The following is a 19,525-nucleotide window of genomic DNA, read 5'->3' on the forward strand; positions in this document are numbered from 1 at the left end:
TTCACAATGAATTTTTAATGCAAGAAAGTATCACTTTATTTTGGAACAGAAATAGATCAGGTTACAGAAAAGTCTTAGGAAAAGAAGTTAGAAGAATGAGTTTACCAATTGTCAGGTGGAAGGGGAAAATCTGTTACTGGAGAAGTGCTCCATGCCACATCCATCACCTTCAACAGCATTGTCTCGCTCCTCACTGGAATCATGAAGCCCAGTTTAGCTGAGCAACATCAACCCCAAAGGAGAGTCTGCATCTATGGGGACAGAGGTAAACGGAGACAGTGGTCACAGGGCAGCGGGCTCAGCAGCAAGAGGAGGGACAGCACACGGGGCGGGGGCAGGTGGAGATGACACAGGTGGGCCGATAGCAGGTGCTGTGGCAGGAGACCCGGCCACACACTGGGCGCAGGCAGCAGCTCGGGCGGCAGCAGCTGGAGCCACAGCAAGGGGGGCGGCAGCAGCTGGAGATGCGAGGGCAGGTGGGCTGGCAGCACACAGACTGGCAGCACCGGGGCCTGCAGCAGCTGGAGATGCAGCAAGTAGGCCTGCAGCAGCTGGAACCACAGCTGGACCCACAGCAGGAGGGGCGGCAGCAGCTGGAGATGCAGCAAGTAGGCCTGCAGCAGCTAGAACCACAGCTGGACCCACAGCACGAGGGGCGGAAACAACTGGAGATGCAGCAGGTGGGGCGAGGGCAGGTGGGCTGGCAGCACACAGGCTGGCAGCACTGGGGCCTGCAGCAGCTGGAGATGCAGCACGTAGGCCTGCAGCAACTGGAACCACAGCTGGACCCACAGCAGGAGGGCCGGCAGCAGCTGGAGATGCAGCAGGTGGGGCGAGGGCAGGTGGGCTGGCAGCAGACGGGGCGGCAGCAGCTGGACACTCCACAGCTGGGGCGGCAGCAGGTGGTCCGGCAGCAGGTGGTCTGGCAGCAGCTGGGCTGGCAGCAGGTCTCCTGGCAGAGACTTCGGCCACAGCTCTGGTCAGAGCAGACGGAGCCACAACAGGAGCTGACCATGGTGTCAGAGGGTGGAGGTTCTGATGTTAATAGGAGAGTGAGCTTAGTGATTTGAAGTATCTCTGCTGCTTGTCCTCTTTTATACCCTACTGAGACTGCTGTGTTCATGTCCTAGACTGTTTCCTAGTTCATTTTCCTAAAGAAGCATTAGTCATTATGTTAGAGCATCATGTTTTTCTGATTAACTATTTTAAAATGAAGGAAAATAAGATTTCCTTTTCCCAGTGTGTTAAAATTTTCCAGTCCAGCCTTTCTTACAGAATTGCTTTTACTATTTCCCTGTTTGTCGTGGACTCCATCACTGGAATTTACCTGTGATCTGTGTGTGACTCCATGGTGTGGTTTGGATGGATTGTCCTCATGATGCCAAGATCTCTTTTGATGTCAAAAGAGAAGCAGAATTATTGTAGGCAAATAGAGAGAAAAATGGTCATCCTTGTGAGTTACCTGTATGCCATGAGGAAGACAGATCCAATCCGTGAGTGATGAATGCTGACTAGATAGTGGACTGTCTCTGGTGCTTCAAAGGATGTGTCAGGTACTACTTCCTGTATCCAATTTTAAACTGTTAGCAATGACTCATTTTTTTTAAGTATTAAAAAGTATTTGGAGCCACCTTGAAGGGACTCTCACTGACCCAATAAGGAGCAACTTGAACACAATGAATAAATGGCATTAAAGGATTTTAACCTGTTAAATGAAAATCCATGAGTCCATACTGAGTCCCATTGTGTAAAAAAATAAGAGAAAGTCATCCATGATAGTAGAATGTCAACTAATAAATATAGAAAGAAAAAGGGAATTAAAAATCACCATCTACCATTTTCATAGTAAAACTTGATTCATGTAGCCCTAATCCTAACCCTAAGTCTATCTTTATCTAAATCATAGCATAATCTACCTATCTGTCTATAGCTACCTACCATCTATTTACCTACCTACCTACCTATATCCATCTATGAGAGAAAAAAATGTGGCATGATTTTGAATATAGGTAAAAACTATATGGTATAGAGAAGTTCTTTATATTACTCTTTGAACTATTCTGTATTTTGAAGTATTTTTAAAAATAAAAAGTAGACTTTTTGATAGCAGCCATTCCAACCGGTGTGAGACGGTACCTCATTGTGGTTTCAATTTACGTTTTGGGGAGGGAGGTGTGAGGGGGGTTTGGGATGGGGGACACATATACACGCATGGCTGATTCATGTCAATGTGTGGCAAAAACCACCACAATATTGTAAAGTAATTAGCCTCCAACTAAAATAAATTAATTAATTAAAAGAAAAAAAATATGACAAAATAATCCAATATCCCTCGTAAATAAGCAAATTCCTGTTTAAATGATAACAAATAAACAGAGGTATGTGAAAAAAATAAAAAGTAAAAAAATATTTAAACAAATTAAGATTTAAAATCTTTTCCTGCGGTGTTAGTATATTAAGAGGAAGTAGTTTGTGTCTTTGGGGGGAAATATTGAAGTATATGATAAATTCTACTTAATATGAGCTTCTACTATAAGAAGACTTTCTTGTATTTCTAACTAATGTCATAATCTTTTTAATCTTCTTGGGTTCCTGAAAATATAGGACTTTTAACAACATGGCAGATCGAGTTGATGCTAACAGACCCACCTTCTAGATCAAGCAAATAGAAATGCTTGAGAAATATTTTAAAAATATTTCCATTACATAGCCAAACTTAAAGGGAAAGAAAAATTCTCATTTTCCAGAAAGAAAAAGAGAATGCCAACTGCATATGATAGCTGATGTCCAGGATTGTGAAGGTTTGGCATCTAGTTATAAGCTTTCAAAATGGGAGGCTGGTAGTTGAAACCCAAGTAGGTGCAAGAAATGACTTTAAACTTTCACAAAACAAGGTCTGGGAAGGGAAAGTTCTATCCATAGTTTACATTTTTAAAGTAGAACCTAGTAATATGGGACAAGAAAACCTTATCTGCCCACTAGGAATTGTAAGTGGTAATCAAAGTGCCTGTGGACATCTAAACCATAGCAGTATCACCAAGCTTTCCAATTCACACTAAATGAATAGGGGAGGAATTGTAAGTTGAGAAACTCTAACAAAATAGTGAATATCCTTGGAAACATCAGAGACAAAAGCAGAAATTATAGCACAGAGAAATAATCCTTTAAAAACCAAAATAGCATTCACTGTGAGGAGAAATAAGCTTATAAGACTACACATAGACTTCATGAGTTGCCCAAAAGGTAAAATGTTACAAAATATTCCCCACAATAAATCCTTGAGTAAATTTCCGTTGTCTTTTCCTTGTTTTTAATAATTTGGTCCTTTGATTCTTATATACCTGGTAATTATTTTTATTGAATGCCAAACATATATGAAAAGCTGTAGAGGCTTGAGGTGATTTTTATCTTCTACCTGGAACAGATTTAATTTTCTTCTTGGACTGTGGGTTCTCAGTACTACCTGCATAAGTCAACTCCCAAAGATTGTTGTTGTTCAGTCACTAAGTCATACCCCACCCCTCTCTTTGTGACCCCATGGACTTCAGCATGCCAGGCTCCTCTATCCCCCACCATCACCCAGAACTTGCTCAAACTCATTTCCATTGACTCGGTGATGCTATCTAACTCTCTCATCCTCTGCCTGGCCTCTTCCCCCTTTCCCTTCAATCTTTCCCAACACCAGACTCTTTTCCAGTGAATCAGCTCTTTGCATCAGGTGGCCAAAGTATTGGAGTTTCAGCTTCAGCATCAGTCCTTCCATGAATATTCAGGACTGATTTCCTTTAGGAGTGACTTGTTTGATCTCCTTGCAGCCCAAGGGACTTTCAAGAGTCTTGTCCAGCACCACAATTCAAAAGTATCAATTCGTCGGCCCTCAGCCTTCCTTTGGAGAAGGTAATGGCAAGCCACTCCAGTACTATTGCCTAGAAAATTCCATGGATGGAGGAGCCTGGTAGGCTGTAGTCCATGGGGTCGCTAAGGGTCAGACACGACTGAGCGACTTCACTTTCACTTTTTACTTTCACACATTGGAGAAGGAAATGGCAACCCACTCCAGTGTTCTTGCCTGGAGAATCCCAGGGACGGGGGAGCCTGGTGGGCTTCCGTCTATGGGGTCACACAGAGTCGGACACGACTGAAGTGACTTAGCAGCAGCAGTAGCAGCAGCCTTCCTTATGATCCAGCTCTCACAACTGTACATGACTATTTTCTTAACGTTATCCATTTCTCACATCTATTCTCATCGAGAAGTTTGGTCTTATTTATATCTGCTTTGTCATAGACCAGTCCATTCTAAAGGAGATCAATCCTGGGTGTTCATTGGAAGGACTGATGCTAAAGCTGAAACTGCAATACTTTGGCCACCTCATGCGACGAGTTGACTCACTGGAAAAGACTCTGATGCTGGGAGGGATTGGGGGCAGGAGAAGAAGGGGACGACAGAGAATGAGATGGCTGGATGGCATCACCGACTCTGTGGACATGAGTTTGAGTGAACTCCAGGAGTTGGTGATGGACAGGGAGGCCTGGCGTGCTGTGATTCATGGGGTCGCAGAGAGTTGGACACGACTGAGCGACTGAACTGAACTGAACTGAACTGTCATAGCTGGAAGTTACATTCTGTCTTTTAATTTTTCGAGAAGCCTCTCTTTTGGACCCTGCAGTCTACTAGTTGTCTTTTTACCTCTCTGTTTAATCCCTTTCCATTCTCTTGTGGTTGCTGTTGCTCTTCTTTCAACTTACAAATGTTGGAGTTTTCCATTAGCTTGGGCCATCCGTATCCTCTCTTTAGACATCTAACTTCCCATGACCCAAGAAAACACCTAATGGCCCATGGCATTAAAAACCATTTTAGATTTGTAAGTGCCTCACTTGCAGACTGTGGTAGGAGGACACTAAGATGACCCTCAAGGATCCCACCTCCTCTGACTCATGTCCTGTGTAATGTCTTCCCATTGAGTGTAAGCTGGACTTAGTGATTCACTTCAAGTGAATGGAATACAGCAGTAATGCGGACATAGGGCTTTCCAGATTAGGTTATTGTAAGATTTGGGTTTTCCTTCTGTTTCTTGATCTTTCTCAGGTTGCTTACTCTGAAGGAAGTCAGCTACCTTGAGTGATCAGTCCATGTGGTGAAGAACTGAGTCCTCCTGCCAACAGCCATGTGAGTGAGCTTGGAAGTGGATTTTCCTCTCTTCATAAGAGTGCAGTCCTGGCCAACCACTTGCCTGCAACCTCATGAGAGATCCTGGCATGCCACTTCCAGATTTCTAACCCTCAGAAAGTCCATGAGATAATAAATCGTTTTTTGGGGGGTGATAACTTGTTAACCAACATTAGGTAACTAATACACATACCAATTCCTGGTCTGTGAAAGTCTACTACATTTTCCATGAAGATAATCATATTATTTGCAAAAAGTGATAGATTTATTGGTTTATTTTCTTTCCAATTCTTCACATACTCTGTTTCTGGGAGGAAAATTCAAGAGGGATGAGACATATGTATACCTATGGCTGATTCATGTTGATGTATGGCAGAAACCAACACAATATCATAAAGCAATTATCCTTGAATTAAAAATAAACTAACAAAAATAATTAAATAAATAAATCTTTCTTTATTGTGAAGATTGTGAAGAAAAGTACTGAAAGAGCTCCTCACTCCAGAGAAAAATAAAACAAAACAAAAAAAAATGTTTTATGCTGAGTCCAAGAGAAGGTGCAACCAATTCTCATCTACCATCTCAGATCCATTCAGAATTCTGTGCTTTGAGTAAGAGTGAATAATAATGCCCCTATACAACTTAAGTTATCATCTCATTATCATTTATGTGTAGAATTTATGGAAGTCAAACACATTCATGATTCATTACCATTGAATTACTTATTTACCCTACAACTCTTAGAATATACATATGCAAAGCTTTCTATATATTTCTCCTACTTTCACTAACATAAATTCATCAGGAATTTGTTTTTATCCTTTTTTCCTAGGATAGACTTCATAGGAATTTGGGAGGGTTCTGAGTTAACCTAAGGTCAAAATTGGTCCATTAATTGGGTTCCCTACTAGTTTCCACATTTCTCATAGGATTTGTTGACAAGGTACCCCAGACCCACGCTGTCAAATACACATCCTAGAAAAGTCATTAAGATAAGAAAATACTAAAATTTGAATATTTTCAATATTCTGTTAGCCCTCAACTTCTCAGGAAGGTTGATTTGCCCAAAACAATTATTTTGTTGTCAGTGGATAGAAACAAAATAAGAAATCTAAGAGTGTAATAAATTGGGTTACAAGTGGGATAGATAAACCCAAAGGAGGACTCTGGTTTTCCAAGGAGAAGAGCAAGGGCAGAGCAGTGTATTTGGAGAGAGGGAAGGAAAAAAAGGAAGGAAGGAAGGAAAATGAGGGATGAGGCAACTAAGGAATGGAACTTTAGGGAAATATATGCTTTTAAATGGTGAAGGAAATGGCAACCCACTCCAGTATTCTTGCCTGGAGAATCCCATGGACAGAGGAGCTTGATGGGCTATAATCCATGGGGTGGAAAAGAGTCGGACACGATTGAGCATACAGCACATGTTTTAAAAAATTTTAAGAAAGGTTTGCTGTGGGGTATAATCCTTCTCCTCCATAACCTTAAAATTTTTTTAAATTATTATTTTTCAGTTCTCTTGGAGACATTGTGTTATGTATTGTGTTATTTCTGGGTTTGTTTGTTTTCTTCTATGTCACTGCATGTTGGGTTTGTCCTAAAGGTGAAAGCAGAAATTAGTAAGCCTGATAAAGTTGTATTAATATGCTGAATACCATTTCCCAGGAAATGAGGACAATCATTATAAAACAGCAAACACAAAAACATTGTATGGGCCAGGAAAGTGAAACTTTATTCAGAAGCAGTAACAAGATACAGAAACATCCCTGTAAAAGGATTATAGGATGTAGCCCCCAGACTTTCAAATCTGAGGCTGTGACATCAGGGCCCCTATAGGCCCTGTAGGAATTTTCATGTTTGGGACTGGAAGACCCAGTGCCCCCAAATCAAAAGCTCAAGTAAAGAACTGGGGCAACTCTGCTAATTTCTTTCTATAAATACCACCTAGTTTCATTTGCTAGCAAGGAAAAGGCCAACAAAGGAGAGAGCCTGGCCTGAGGCCAGGATGTGGACACACTATGGGAATGGCCTCTCCTCTGGTGTCTATGTGATGCATGGAGTCCGCTTCTGTGATAAGATGGATGAAGAGGAGAGAGTAGGTTCAGAGAGGTGGCTCAGCAGCAAGAGGAGGGACAGCACACGGGGCGGGGGCAGGTGGAGATGACACAGGTGGGGCGATAGCAGGTGCTGTGGCAGGAGACCTGGCCACACACTGGGCGCAGGCAGCAGCTTGGGCGGCAGCAGCTGGAGCCACAGGAGCTGGAGCCACAGCAAGAGGGGCGGCAGCAGCTAGAGATGCGGGGGCAGGTGGGCTGGCAGCACACAGACTGGCAGCACCGGGGCCTGCAGCAGCTGGAGATGCAGCAAGTAGGCCTGCAGCAGCTGGACCCACAGCAGGAGGGGCGGCAGCAGCTAGAGATGCAGCAGGTGGGGCGAGGGCAGGTGGGCTGGCAGCACTGGGGCCTGCAGCAGCTGGAGATGCAGCAAGTAGGCCTGCAGCAGCTGGAACCACAGCTGGACCCACAGCAGGAGGGGCGGCAGCAGCTGGAGATGCAGCAGGTGGGGCGAGTGCAGGCAGGCTGGCAGCACACAGGCTGGCAGCACTGAGGCCTGCAGCAGCTGGACACACCACAGCTGGGGCGGCAGCAGGTGGTCCGGCAGCAGGTGGGCTGGCAGCAGCTGGGGCGGCAGCAGGTCTCCTGGCAGAGACTTCGGCCACAGCTCTGGTCAGAGCAGACGGAGCCACAACAGGAGTTGACCATGGTGTTAGAGGGTGGAGGTTCTGGTTGAGTTTCTAGGAGAGTGAGTTTCTCAAATTTGGAAGTTTCCCTTCCACATGTCCTCTTTTATACCCAGCTGAGGGACTTCTGTGATTATGAAGAGACTAGTTCCTTCTTTTTGTTTATATGACTAAAATGCAATTAGTAAGTCATATGTGTTTTTCTAGTAAAATCTGGCAATATATAGAAAATAATCATTTCCCTTTTCTCAAGTTCCCCAGTGTTCTCACATGAATCACCTCTTCTGTTTCTTCTTTAGTTTGTAAGGTTACAAGACTTCAGCCCCTGGGCATCATGTGACATTGGTGGGCCTTTGTTCCTTGTTTCTTTCTCACTTTGATATGACTTTGGGAGAGTTTCTGATGAGATTAGGCTCTCTAGTGGAAATTTCACATTTCAATCAGATGGAATGTTGTCGAGAAAATGGAAGTAAGCTCTACTTTTTGAATGTGAGAAAACTTATGATTCATTGTGTATATTCTGGGTGGTCACTGAGCTAATGACAATCCAAACTGTGTTATTTCTCATCACCCTGATGGACTTTGAAACAGTTAGCTGTGAGTCAGTGTTTATAAGTAGCAACCAGTCATCTGAGATTAATCAGAAATGTCTTTGATCTTCAGACGTGTCTTCTAGGCTAGGGTACAGTAATTGACACAATAGTTTTGAATCAAAATATGTCATAGTTATGCTTTGTGGACATTTTATTAAAATCTTTTTCAAATATTCTGAGCTAAAATGCCTAGCAATTTTTGTAGTATTACTTATGCTTAAGATATTCTTAGATGCATTAAGGGGAATATAAATAACATTCATTATCTTACCTGAACTTATATAGAAATTGCATCCATAAAGAGTTTTATAACCAAAACCAGATATGATTAGGCTCCTAAATTAGAGGTCTCTTTATCGCCACAGACATTTAGAGAAAAACAACATTTAGGAATGAGAAGGTAATCTTCTTGATATTCCCTCTTCCTGCAAAATCTTGTGAGTTCAGCATTCCCCTAGTGATCTTTTACCAGTGAGTTCAACTGCCATCTTCCTCCAAAATCTTCCTTGATGACATGAAAAGCCAAGTCCTTCCTCTGCTGCACTTCTGCTGTGCTTTGTGTATTCGTGGGCTCTACCATACAGTTCTCTACCAGAGATGCACTTACGTATCTGGCTCACTCTAGAATATAAACTCCATTTGTACAAAGACTCTGATTTACTCATCTTCATATGTTCAGGGACTGAAATGAGATGAGTTTTTGATAAAGGAGATGTCTGGGTAATGAGTGAAAATTTTGTCTAGGCCATCAAAGAAGACACACTGACCCTGAGAACATGTGTTATTCATATAGGTTACAAGGTGGGTTTAAAAGAAGGAACTACATTTGAGATTGGGCATAGCCCTGGTTTGTGATGGTGAAAGGGGTAGGTCAGGAAAGTCTATTTTAAGAAGTAGTGAGAGAGAAGTTGAGATTCCTGGAATGTGGGAGAGGTCTTATGTAGCCTTGAATTCTAGAAAAAAAAGTAGTAGATTATTAAAAGTCTTTAGGTGGGAAGGTAATAAAATATATACACTATATACGAAATATTTTAATTTTTGATCTGCCTTTAGAAATGCCAAAATGAGGGAGATATTGCTTAAAAGGTTGAACTGGGGCAAGGTGAGAGATGAGCTCACAGAATCAGGTGGTGGCAATAAACATCATAGAGTTATTGCAAAGAAAGTATTAGCAGACACTTTGACCAAACTGAAAATAGGGCTGTAAGGAGGGATCTTCATAAGCGTTATAAAAGATATCTCAGGTTAACCATTTATACACTTCATGTGTATATATACACACACACACATATCCCAGATGGCACTAGTGGTAAAGAATTCACGTGCCAATGCAGCTGACATAAGAGATGTGGGTTTGATCCCTGGGTTGGGAAGATCTCCTAGAGGAGGAAATCGGCAACCCACTCCAGTATTCTTGCCTGAGAAATTTCACAGACAGCGGAATCTGGTGGGCTACAGTCCACAGGGCTGCAGAGAGTCAGACACATATATATGTGTGTGTGTGTGTGTGTGTGTATATCTTAAGCTTCCTACCTCCTGCTGCTGCTGCAGCGCATATATATATATATACATATATATGTGTGTGTGTGTGCATGTGTGTATATATATATATATCTTAAACTTCCTACCTCCTGCTGCTGCTGCAGCGCATCAGTTCAGTTCAGTTCAGTTCAGTCGCTCAGTCGTGTCCGACTCTCCGCGACCCCATGAATCACAGCACGCCAGGCCTCCCTGTCCATCACCAACTCCCGGAGTACACTCAAACTCATGTCCACAGAGTCGGTGATGCCATCCAGCCATCTCATTCTCCGTCGTCCCCTTCTCCTCCCGCCCCCAACCTTTCCCAGCATCAGAGTCTTTTCCAGTGAGTCAACTCGTCGCATGAGGTGGCCAAAGTATTGCAGTTTCAGCTTTAGCATCAGTCCCTCCAATGAACATCCAGGATTGATCTCCTTTAGAATGGACTGGTTGGATCTCCTTGCAGTATAAGGGACTCTCAAGAGTCTTCTCCAACATATATATACATATATATGTGTGTGTGTGTGCATGTGTGTATATATATATATATCTTAAGCTTCCTACCTCCTGCTGCTGCTGCAGCGCATATATATATACATATATATGTGTGTGTGTGTGCATGTGTGTATATATATATATATATCTTAAGCTTCCTACCTCCTGCTGTAGCGCATATATATATACATATATATGTGTGTGTGTATGCATATGTGTATATATATATATATCTTAAGCTTCCTACCTCCTGCTGCTGCTGCAGCGCATATATATATACATATATATGTGTGTGTGTGTGTATATATATATATATATCTTAAGCTTCCTACCTCCTGCTGCTGCTGCTTCTAAGTCACTTCAGTTGTACCTGACTCTGTGTGACCCCATAGACGTCAGCCCATCAGGCTCCCCTGTCCACGGGATTCTCCAGGCAAGAATACTGGTGTGGGTTGTCATTTCCATCTCCAAGGCATGCATGCATGCCAAGTCGCTTCAGTCGTGTCCAACTCTGCCGTCCCTGGGATTCTCCAGGCAAGAACACCGGAGTGGGTTGCCATTTCCTTTTCCAATGCATGAAAGTGAAAAGTGAAAGTGAAGTCACTCAGTCATGTCTGACTCAGAGACCCCGTGGACTGCAGCCTACCAGGCTCCTCTGTCCATGGGATTTTCCAGGCAAGAGTACTGGAGTGGGTTGCCATTGCCTTCTCTGATCCTACCTCCTAGTGGATATTAATCTAAAGATTTAAAGGCTAGACTAACAGAAATGGTAAGTTGTGTTAAAAAAAAAAATGAAGAAGAGGAACTGAAATCACTTGGAGATATGGAAAAGATGTATGCATCAAAAAATTAGAATGGAATATTTGGCACAGTTATGCACTTAATATGCCTACGTGCTGCATACTAAGTTACTTCAGTTATGTCCACTCTTTGTGACCTCATGGACTGTAGGCTGCCAGGCTCCTCTGTCCATGGGATTCTCCAGGCAAGAACACTGGAGTGGGTTCCCATTTCCTTCTCCAGGGGATCTTACTGGCCCAGGAATTGAACCCAGGTCTCTGGCATGCAGGCAGATCTATAGATACACATATAGACATATACTTGTATATATAAGCATCTATTTATGTATGTATTTTGGTCAACATGATGGTAAGTGAAAAGGTTTCTCCATGCAATTTTAATTTGCATTTCTCTTATTGTAAAGGAGATTATACAATTATTCATATGTTAAAGAGTTCATATGTTTAACAGCTATTGGTATTTTTCCTTTTCTATAAGGAAAATTACAGGAAAAAATCCCATAATATCTATAATTATGCTTTTGTTTTTTCACTATGTTTAGCCTTTATACAGTGATTTTTGCAGGAACTCTTTGTATATTATCAAAATTAGCCTTTTTATATAATGTGAATTTCAAATATTTTTCCTAGTTTGTCTTTCTTCTTTAACTTTGCTTCTGTGGTTTTTTTTTTATTTATTTTAATTGGAGGCTAATTACTTTACATTATTGTATTGGTTTTGCCCCACATTGACATGAATCTGCCCCAGGTGTACATGTGTTCCCCATCTTGAACCCACCTCCCACCTCCCTCCCAATCCCATCCCATCCCTCTGGTTCATCCCAGTGCACCAGCCCCGAGGATCCTGTATCATGCATCAAGCCTGGACTGGCGATTCATTTCACATATGATAATATACATATTTACCACATAGATGTTTACTTTTTAAATTAATTTATTCATTTTAATTAGAGGCTAATTACTTTACAATATTGTGGTGGTTTTTGCCATACATTGACATGAATCAGCCATGGATGTATATGTGTCTTACTATTCTGAAAGTGCCTTCTACCTCCCTCCCAACCCTATCCCTCTGGGTTGTCCCAGAGCACCAGCTCTGGGTGCCCTGCTTCATGCATTGAATTTATACTCAAATTTATTAATATTTTCTTTTATGGCTCCCGGGGCAAGCATCACACTTTGAAAGATCTATCCAGCTGTAAATCTGCATAAACATTGTCCCATAGTTTCTTTTGTGAAGTTCAAAGTTTCATGTTTTATATTTTCAAATACTGTTCTCAGTTCAGTTCAGTTGTTCAGTCATGTCCAACTCTTTGCTTTGTGACCCCATGGACTGCAGCATGCCAGGCTTCCCTGGCCATCAGCAACTCCCAAAGCTTGCTCAAATTCATGTCCGTTGAGTCGGTGATGCCATCCAACCATCTCATCCGATGTTGTCCACTTCTCCTCCTGCCTTCAATCTTTCCCAGCATCAGGGTCTTTTCCAATGAGTCAGTTCTTCACATCAGGTGACCAAATTATTGGAGTTTCAGCTTCAGCGTCAGTCCTTCCAATGAATATTCAGGACTGATTTCCTTTAGGATGGACTGGTTTGATCTCCTTGCAGTCCAAGGGACTCTCAAGAGTCTTCTCCAGCACCACAGTTCAAAAGCATCAATTCTTTGGTGCTCAGCTTTCTTCACAGTCCAACTCTTACATCCATACATGACCACTGGAAAAACCATAGCTTTGACTAGATGGACCTTTGTTGGCAAAGTAATGTCTCTGCTTTTTAATATGCTATCTAGGTTGGTCGTAGTTTTTCTTCCAAGGAACAAGTGCCTTTTAATTTCATGGTTGCAATCACCATCTGCAGTAATTTTGGAGCCAAAGAAAATGAAGCCTTTCACTGTTTCCATTGTTTCCCAGTCTATTTCACATGAAGTGATGGGACCAGATGCCATGATTTTTGTTTTTTGAATGTTGAATCGTAAGCCAGCTTTTACACTCTCTTCTTTCACTTTCATCAAGAGGCTGTTTAGTTCCTTTTTGCTTTCTGCCATAAGGATGGTTTCATCTGCATATCTGAGGTTATTGATATTTCTCCCAGCAATCTTGATTCCAGCTTGTACTTATATGATGCTTAAGATTGCCTAAGATTGCAGCTTATATGATGTATTCTGCATATAAGTTAAATAAACAGGGTGACAATACACAGCCTTGACGTACTCATTTCCCAATTTGGAGCCAGTCCATTGTTTCATGTCTGGTTCTAACTGTTGCTTCTCTATCTGAATACAGATTTCTCAGGAGGCAGATCAGGTGGTCTGGTATTCCTATCTCTTTAAGAATTTTCCGCAGTTTGTTGTGATCCACACAGTCAAAGGCTTTGGTGTAGTCAATAAAGCAGAAGTAGGTGTTTTTCTGGAACTCTGTTGCTTTTTCTATGATCCAACAGATGTTGGCAAATTGATCTCTGGTTCCTCTGCTTTCTCTAAATCCATCTTGTACATCTGGACATTCTTGGTTCACATTCTGCTGAAGCCTGGCTTAGAGAATTTTGAGCATTATTTTGCTAGCGTGTGAGGTGAGTGGAACTGTGCAGTAGTTTGAACATTCTTTGGCATGGCTTTTCTTTGGGATTGGAATGAAAACTGACCTTTTCCAGTCCTGTGGTCACTGATAAGTTTTCCAAATTTGCTGACATATTGAGTATAGTACTTTTACAGCATCATCTTTTAGAATTTGAAATACCTCAACTAGTCTATTAGGTATTTATACAGATATAAGATATGCAGTTTAAACATTTTTGAATCTGATGTGAACATAACCCAACACCATTTATTAAGTAATATATTTCCCCCATGTATTGAAAATATTAATATCACTATTATATACTAAATTCTCTTATGTCTTTGTGTCTAGTTTTAGACTTGTTTCTTTTTTATTGGAGGCTAATTATTTTACAATATTATATTGGTTGGTTTTGCCATACATTGACATGAATCCGCCCCGGGTGTACATGAGATCCCCCTCCTGAACCTCCCTCCCACCTCCCTCCTCCCTTTATCCTCCCTCTGGGTCATCCACGCACACTCATTAATGATTTTTCATGCACTAGAATATTAATATGTATAATATTAACTTGATCTTAATGGCTACAAGTTCAAGTCTAAAATTGTGGTAATATGCCAGTTAACTCAAATACCTGTATGTGGCTAAGTAGTAAATGTATACTGGGTTCCCTGCCATGAGAAAATAAATTACACCTGGCTGGACTCTGGGGCTGGCATTTTAAAGAAATAATCTTGTTAGACTTGTGCTTCTTGTAAATTCTTGTATATTAATTACATCTGAACAGTTCAGAGGAACCGTCTTGTTTTATCCCTGAAAGTCTACTGTTAATTTCTGAGAACTGTCTTCCTACATACTAACCAGACGGGACTATTAAAAGGAGCTTGTGGGAATTATGATTTTGCTTTAGCTATTCCTGAAGCAGAGCTTGTTGCAGGAATTGTGTTACTCTTCTGAAATGATTTATTGCTTACTATTTTCCATCTAGAAGGGCTTGAACAGTTCTAAAGATAGAGTATTATCATGGCCAAATGAAACTGAGTGAAGGGTACACTTAGTGGATGCTCTATCCACTTAAAATCTACCCTAAGATAAAGTTGATTGGACCACAGAATAATCACTCCAGCCACACTTTCTGATTCATAATTTTATCTCATGGTTTTTACCTCTACAATATCTTCTGTGTCACTTTTGGACCTTTTAAAGCACTGTAACTCTCCCTGGTGGCAATTATTGTACATGAAGCGCCTGTATAGAGCAACCCTAAGAAGTGTTGCATGCCACCCTTGGGCTGCTTCACCCAAATCATTGCATAGGATGAGGGATAGCTGTTCCTTGCTATTATGAGCCCTGGGTACTGAGCTATTCTGTGCTGCTTTCCCTAAACTCTACCCATGCTATTGTAAAGAGTCCTTTTATTGTCCAGATACAGGGGGCATCATTCCCATTGTGACCCAGTTCTTGTTGTAAAAACAGGAACTTATAAGCCTCAAATATTTTAATACTGAAAAAGACAGTGTATACTTCCATTCTTTGATTTAGCACTAACTAACTCTTGAGAGTCCCTTGTACTGCAAGGAGATCCAACCAGTCCATTCTAGAGGAGATCAATCCTGGGTGTTCATTGGAGGGACTGATGCTAAAGCTGAAACTGCAATATTTTGGCCACCTCATACAACGAGTTGACTCACTGGAAAAGACTTTGATGCTGGGAAAGTTTGGGGGAGGGAGGAGAAGGGGACGACAGAGAATGAGATGGCTGGATGGCATCACTGACTCAATGGACATAAGTTTGAGTGAACTCCAGGAGTTGGTGATGGACAGGGAGGCCTGGCGTGCTGTGATTCATGGGGTCGTGGAGAGTCGGACACGACTGAGCGACTGAACTGAACTGAATAAAGCATAACGTTAAAGCCATACTCTGTATCGTTTAATTAGCAGTTATCAAAGAAAAACACATAGGACAATAAAACATTTGTTAATTCTAGTGTTGGAAAAGAGAGGGCTGTATTCTGCAAAACATTTCAAAGTTGAAAAAGGTGGATCTGAAAATGTATATAAGACATTTCTACGGTAGACTAAGAATATAGCTCCCAACCCACACTGGGGTGAAGCCCACATGATGTCTGTCAGCTTCTATGCATTTTGTCTGTTAACATCTTAATGTATTTCGGAACTAATAAGAAACTCTTTGTTATGCTCACTATTTAGAAATATAGCACAGCTAATATAAACAAATTTTGAGTTTGAAATGTTTTTAATATACTCCTGATTATGAAACAAAACTTATAGACTCTTATAGTTGTATAGAAATAGTACTATATTGCATATATTCTGACACATTTTCCAGCTAAGAAAGATCATGCTTCCTTGAGTTTTGGTGATGAGAAAACTGAGTCTCAGAGACTCATGCACTCTTTAGTGCCCATTCACTCTTAAGTAAGACCAAGTAAGGTGATGAAAGCCTGAAATGGAAGAATAAAAACCAACGAGAAGATGAAGAAATCTCAGAAACATGAGAGACTAAAATTACAAAGGGGTTTCAGTCTGGAAATACTTAAGTTTTGAGCATCTATTACTAGAAAGTTTTAAAATTTTATGGAAAAATTGCCATAATCATCATTAATTTCCGGAAATCTGGATTTAGAAGGTGTACTTAGTATTCTGAAAAAGTCTTATGATTATAGAGGAGATGGGAGAGAAAGAAGTAAGGAAGGAGCAAAGGAGAGAGGGAGGGAAGGAAAGAAGAGGGAGAAAAAAGGACTTGCGGTAGGTTGAGGAGGACTCCTAACGTAACTGCTCCTGAACATAGTCTCCTGCATTTGAAGCAAGATGATCCCTGATGTAAAGTAATAAAGATATATACACATAAACACATGCACACACACATTGTGTCTTTACCAAATCAGGAGATTTCAATATTAGGGAAATTGGTGTTTATTAAGAACACATGGAGAAGGCAATGGCGACCCACTCCAGTACTCTTGCCTGGAAAATCCCATGGACGGAGGAGCCTGGTAGGCTGCAGTCCGTGGGTTGCTAACAGTTGGACATGACTGAGTGACTTCACATTTACTTTTCACTTTCATGCATTGGAGAAGGAAATGGCAACCCACTCCAGTGTTCTTGCCTGAAGAATCCCAAGGACGGCAGAGCCTGGTGGGCTGCCATCTATGGGGTCGCAGAGTTGGACACGACTGAAGCGACTTAGCAGCAGCAGCAGCAAGAACACATAAAAACAATGTCATATGAGATCCTCACAATCAGTGTATACTTAAGATGAATACATCTAAGAATAAATGTATTTGAGCCTGAGTTAAAAACATATGATCAGTGTGTTTTCATCTGTCACTTCCTACAACTAAGCACCAACTCTGAAGGCCAAATCAGAAGGAGTTGGCCACTGTGCCGATTCCCCAGTTACTGGCTGGTTCCAACACATTTTATATGATTTTTGAGGACATAGTTAGTATGACAAAAATCATGGGCAGAGATTCAGCAACAGGAAGAAGCACAGCACATGGGGCAGGGGCAGGTGGAGATGACACAGGTGGGGCGATAGCAAGTGTTGTGGCAGGAGACCTGGCCACACACTGGGCGCAGGCAACAGCTCGGGTGGCAGCAGCTGGAGCCACAGCAAGAGGGGTGGCAGCAGCTTGGGCGGCAGCAGCTAGAGCTATAGCAAGAGGGGTGGCAGCGCTGGAGACGCAGGGGCAGGTGGGCTGGCAGCACACAAACTGGCAGCACTGGGGCCTGCAGCAGCTGGAGATGCAGCAGGTAGGCCTGCAGTAGCTGGAACCACAGCTGGACCCACAGCAGGAGGGGCGGCAGCAGCTAGAGATGCAGCAGGCAGGGCGACAGCAGATAGGCTGGCAGCACTGGGGCCTGCAGCAGCTGGACACACCACAGCTGGGGCGGCAGCAGGTGGTCCTGCAGCAGGTGGTCTGACAGCAGCTGGGGCGGCAGCAGGTCTCCTGGCAGAGACTTCAGCCACAGCTCTGGTCAGAGCAGACGGAGCCACAACAGGAGCTGACCATGGTGTCAGAGGGTGGAGATTCTGGGTGGGTTTCCAGGAGAGTGAATTTCTCGAATTTGGAAGCCTCCTTGTGTCATAGCCTCTTATGTATTGCCAGAACAGGATGAGTTGTCAATATGTCTTTGTTTTTTGTTTGTTTACATAACATTTAATAATTATGGGAATATACAATTATGGTTGTCTATCCCATAATTATTAAATGTTATGTAAAAAAAAAAAAAAACGAAGACATATTGACAACTCATCCTATTCTGGCAATATATAAGAGGCTATGACACAAGGAGGCTTCCAAATTCGAGAAATTCACTCTCCTGGGAACCCACCCAGAATCTCCACCCTCTAACACCATGGTCGCGGAGAATCGGACATGACTGAGCGACTGATCTGATCTGATCTGATCTGATTTAATAACTTAATCTTACTGGAAACAAAATTTCTTTTCTAGATACAATAAATTCTATCCAATCTGCTTTTCACACCCACTGGCATCTTTTGTCCTCCACAGAGGGCTGTCACATGATATTTGGCATTTGGAATTACATTTCATCCTCTCCCCCTCCTATGTTTCCACCAGAACGGGATTTGGGAAGTCTTATTACTTGGGCTTCCCTGGTAGCTCAGCTGGTAAAGAAGCTGCCTGCAATGTGGGAGACCTGGGTTTGATCCCTGGGTCGGGAAGATCCCCTGGAGAAGGTAATGGCTACCCACTCCAGTATTCTGGCCTGGAGAATTCCCTGGATAGTCCATGGGGTCACAAAGAGTCGGGCACGACTGAGTGACTTTCATTCATTTCATTACTTGTTGTATATTTCTTCCCATGACCAATGGGAAAGAAATCCCATCTGCACAGCATGGCACCTGGCATGGGACATGAGGAAAAAGCCCTGTTCTGTGGGTCATTTTTGAGCAGTGATGAAGGGGCAGTTCTATGTGTATGACATTGATGACCTCTATGCCACTGGAATGGATTTCCTTGGGTGTTTCAAACTTTGGATCATGTTTGATATTCTAAAACCCTGGCAGATAATTTATGGTTCCTGCTATTACCAGGTCACATTGCTGATTAAGTTGTTACTTTGCTATCTTAAATGTTTGTGTCATATCTCTCCAGCTTGACTCTTAGATTCTGTAAGACATAGCCTCATTTTTATTTTTTACCTCATTCCTAATTAAGAATATTTCTTCAGAGGAGCAAAAGAAAAAAAAATGTTGAATAATCAGAGTGTGGCTTTCTTCAGAACTTACTTCCAAAGCTGGGAAATCTATGGAACAAGGTTTTTTTGTATAAATTTGAAATGTGAATAAACTTTAGTAAATTCAACTTTATTTCTACATATCCTCCTTGGTGATATAAAGTTGGTGATAGCCCAACTTGAGAATGCATGAGAATCCTCTGGATGGCTTATTAAAGATGATTGAGACTACCAGGGCTTCCCTGGTGGCTCAGATGGTAAAAAAAAAAAAAAAAAAAAATCCACCTGCAATGTGGGAGACCTGGGTTAGATCCCTGGGTTGGGAAGATCCCCTGGAGAAGGGCATGGGAACCCACTCCAGTATTTTTGCCTTAGGAATCCCGATGGACAGAGGAACCTGGCAGGCTACAGTCCATGGAGTTGCAAAGGGGAG

General features: G+C 42.1%; 1 protein-coding gene across 19 annotated transcripts in view; it reads right to left on the reverse strand.

Annotated features, from left to right (window-relative positions):
• Nucleotides 1-298: 298 nt before the first annotated feature.
• LOC129537658 (uncharacterized) overlaps nt 299-19,525 on the reverse strand; it is a 34,806-nt gene continuing 15,579 nt past the window's right edge. Inside the window, exons 1-4 of one of the 19 annotated variants that reach the window (XM_088829079.1) lie at nt 7,685-7,926; nt 879-962; nt 651-761; nt 299-458 (exon numbers count right to left, since the gene is read on the reverse strand). In XM_088829079.1, the coding sequence (XP_088685205.1) occupies nt 299-458; nt 651-761; nt 879-962; nt 7,685-7,926 (597 nt within the window). Of the gene's footprint in view, nt 1,124-7,278; nt 7,942-13,503; nt 13,509-17,358; nt 17,540-17,586; nt 17,835-17,876; nt 17,901-19,525 lie in introns of those variants that run through there. The other 18 variants (XM_088829070.1, XM_088829069.1, XM_088829081.1 and 15 more) reach the window with 18 other exon arrangements.

This window comes from Moschus berezovskii, chromosome 20 (genome assembly GCF_049115385.1).
Source record: "Moschus berezovskii isolate FMDL1 chromosome 20, NW_MosBer_1.0, whole genome shotgun sequence".
Classification (NCBI taxonomy): Eukaryota; Metazoa; Chordata; class Mammalia; order Artiodactyla; family Moschidae; genus Moschus; species Moschus berezovskii.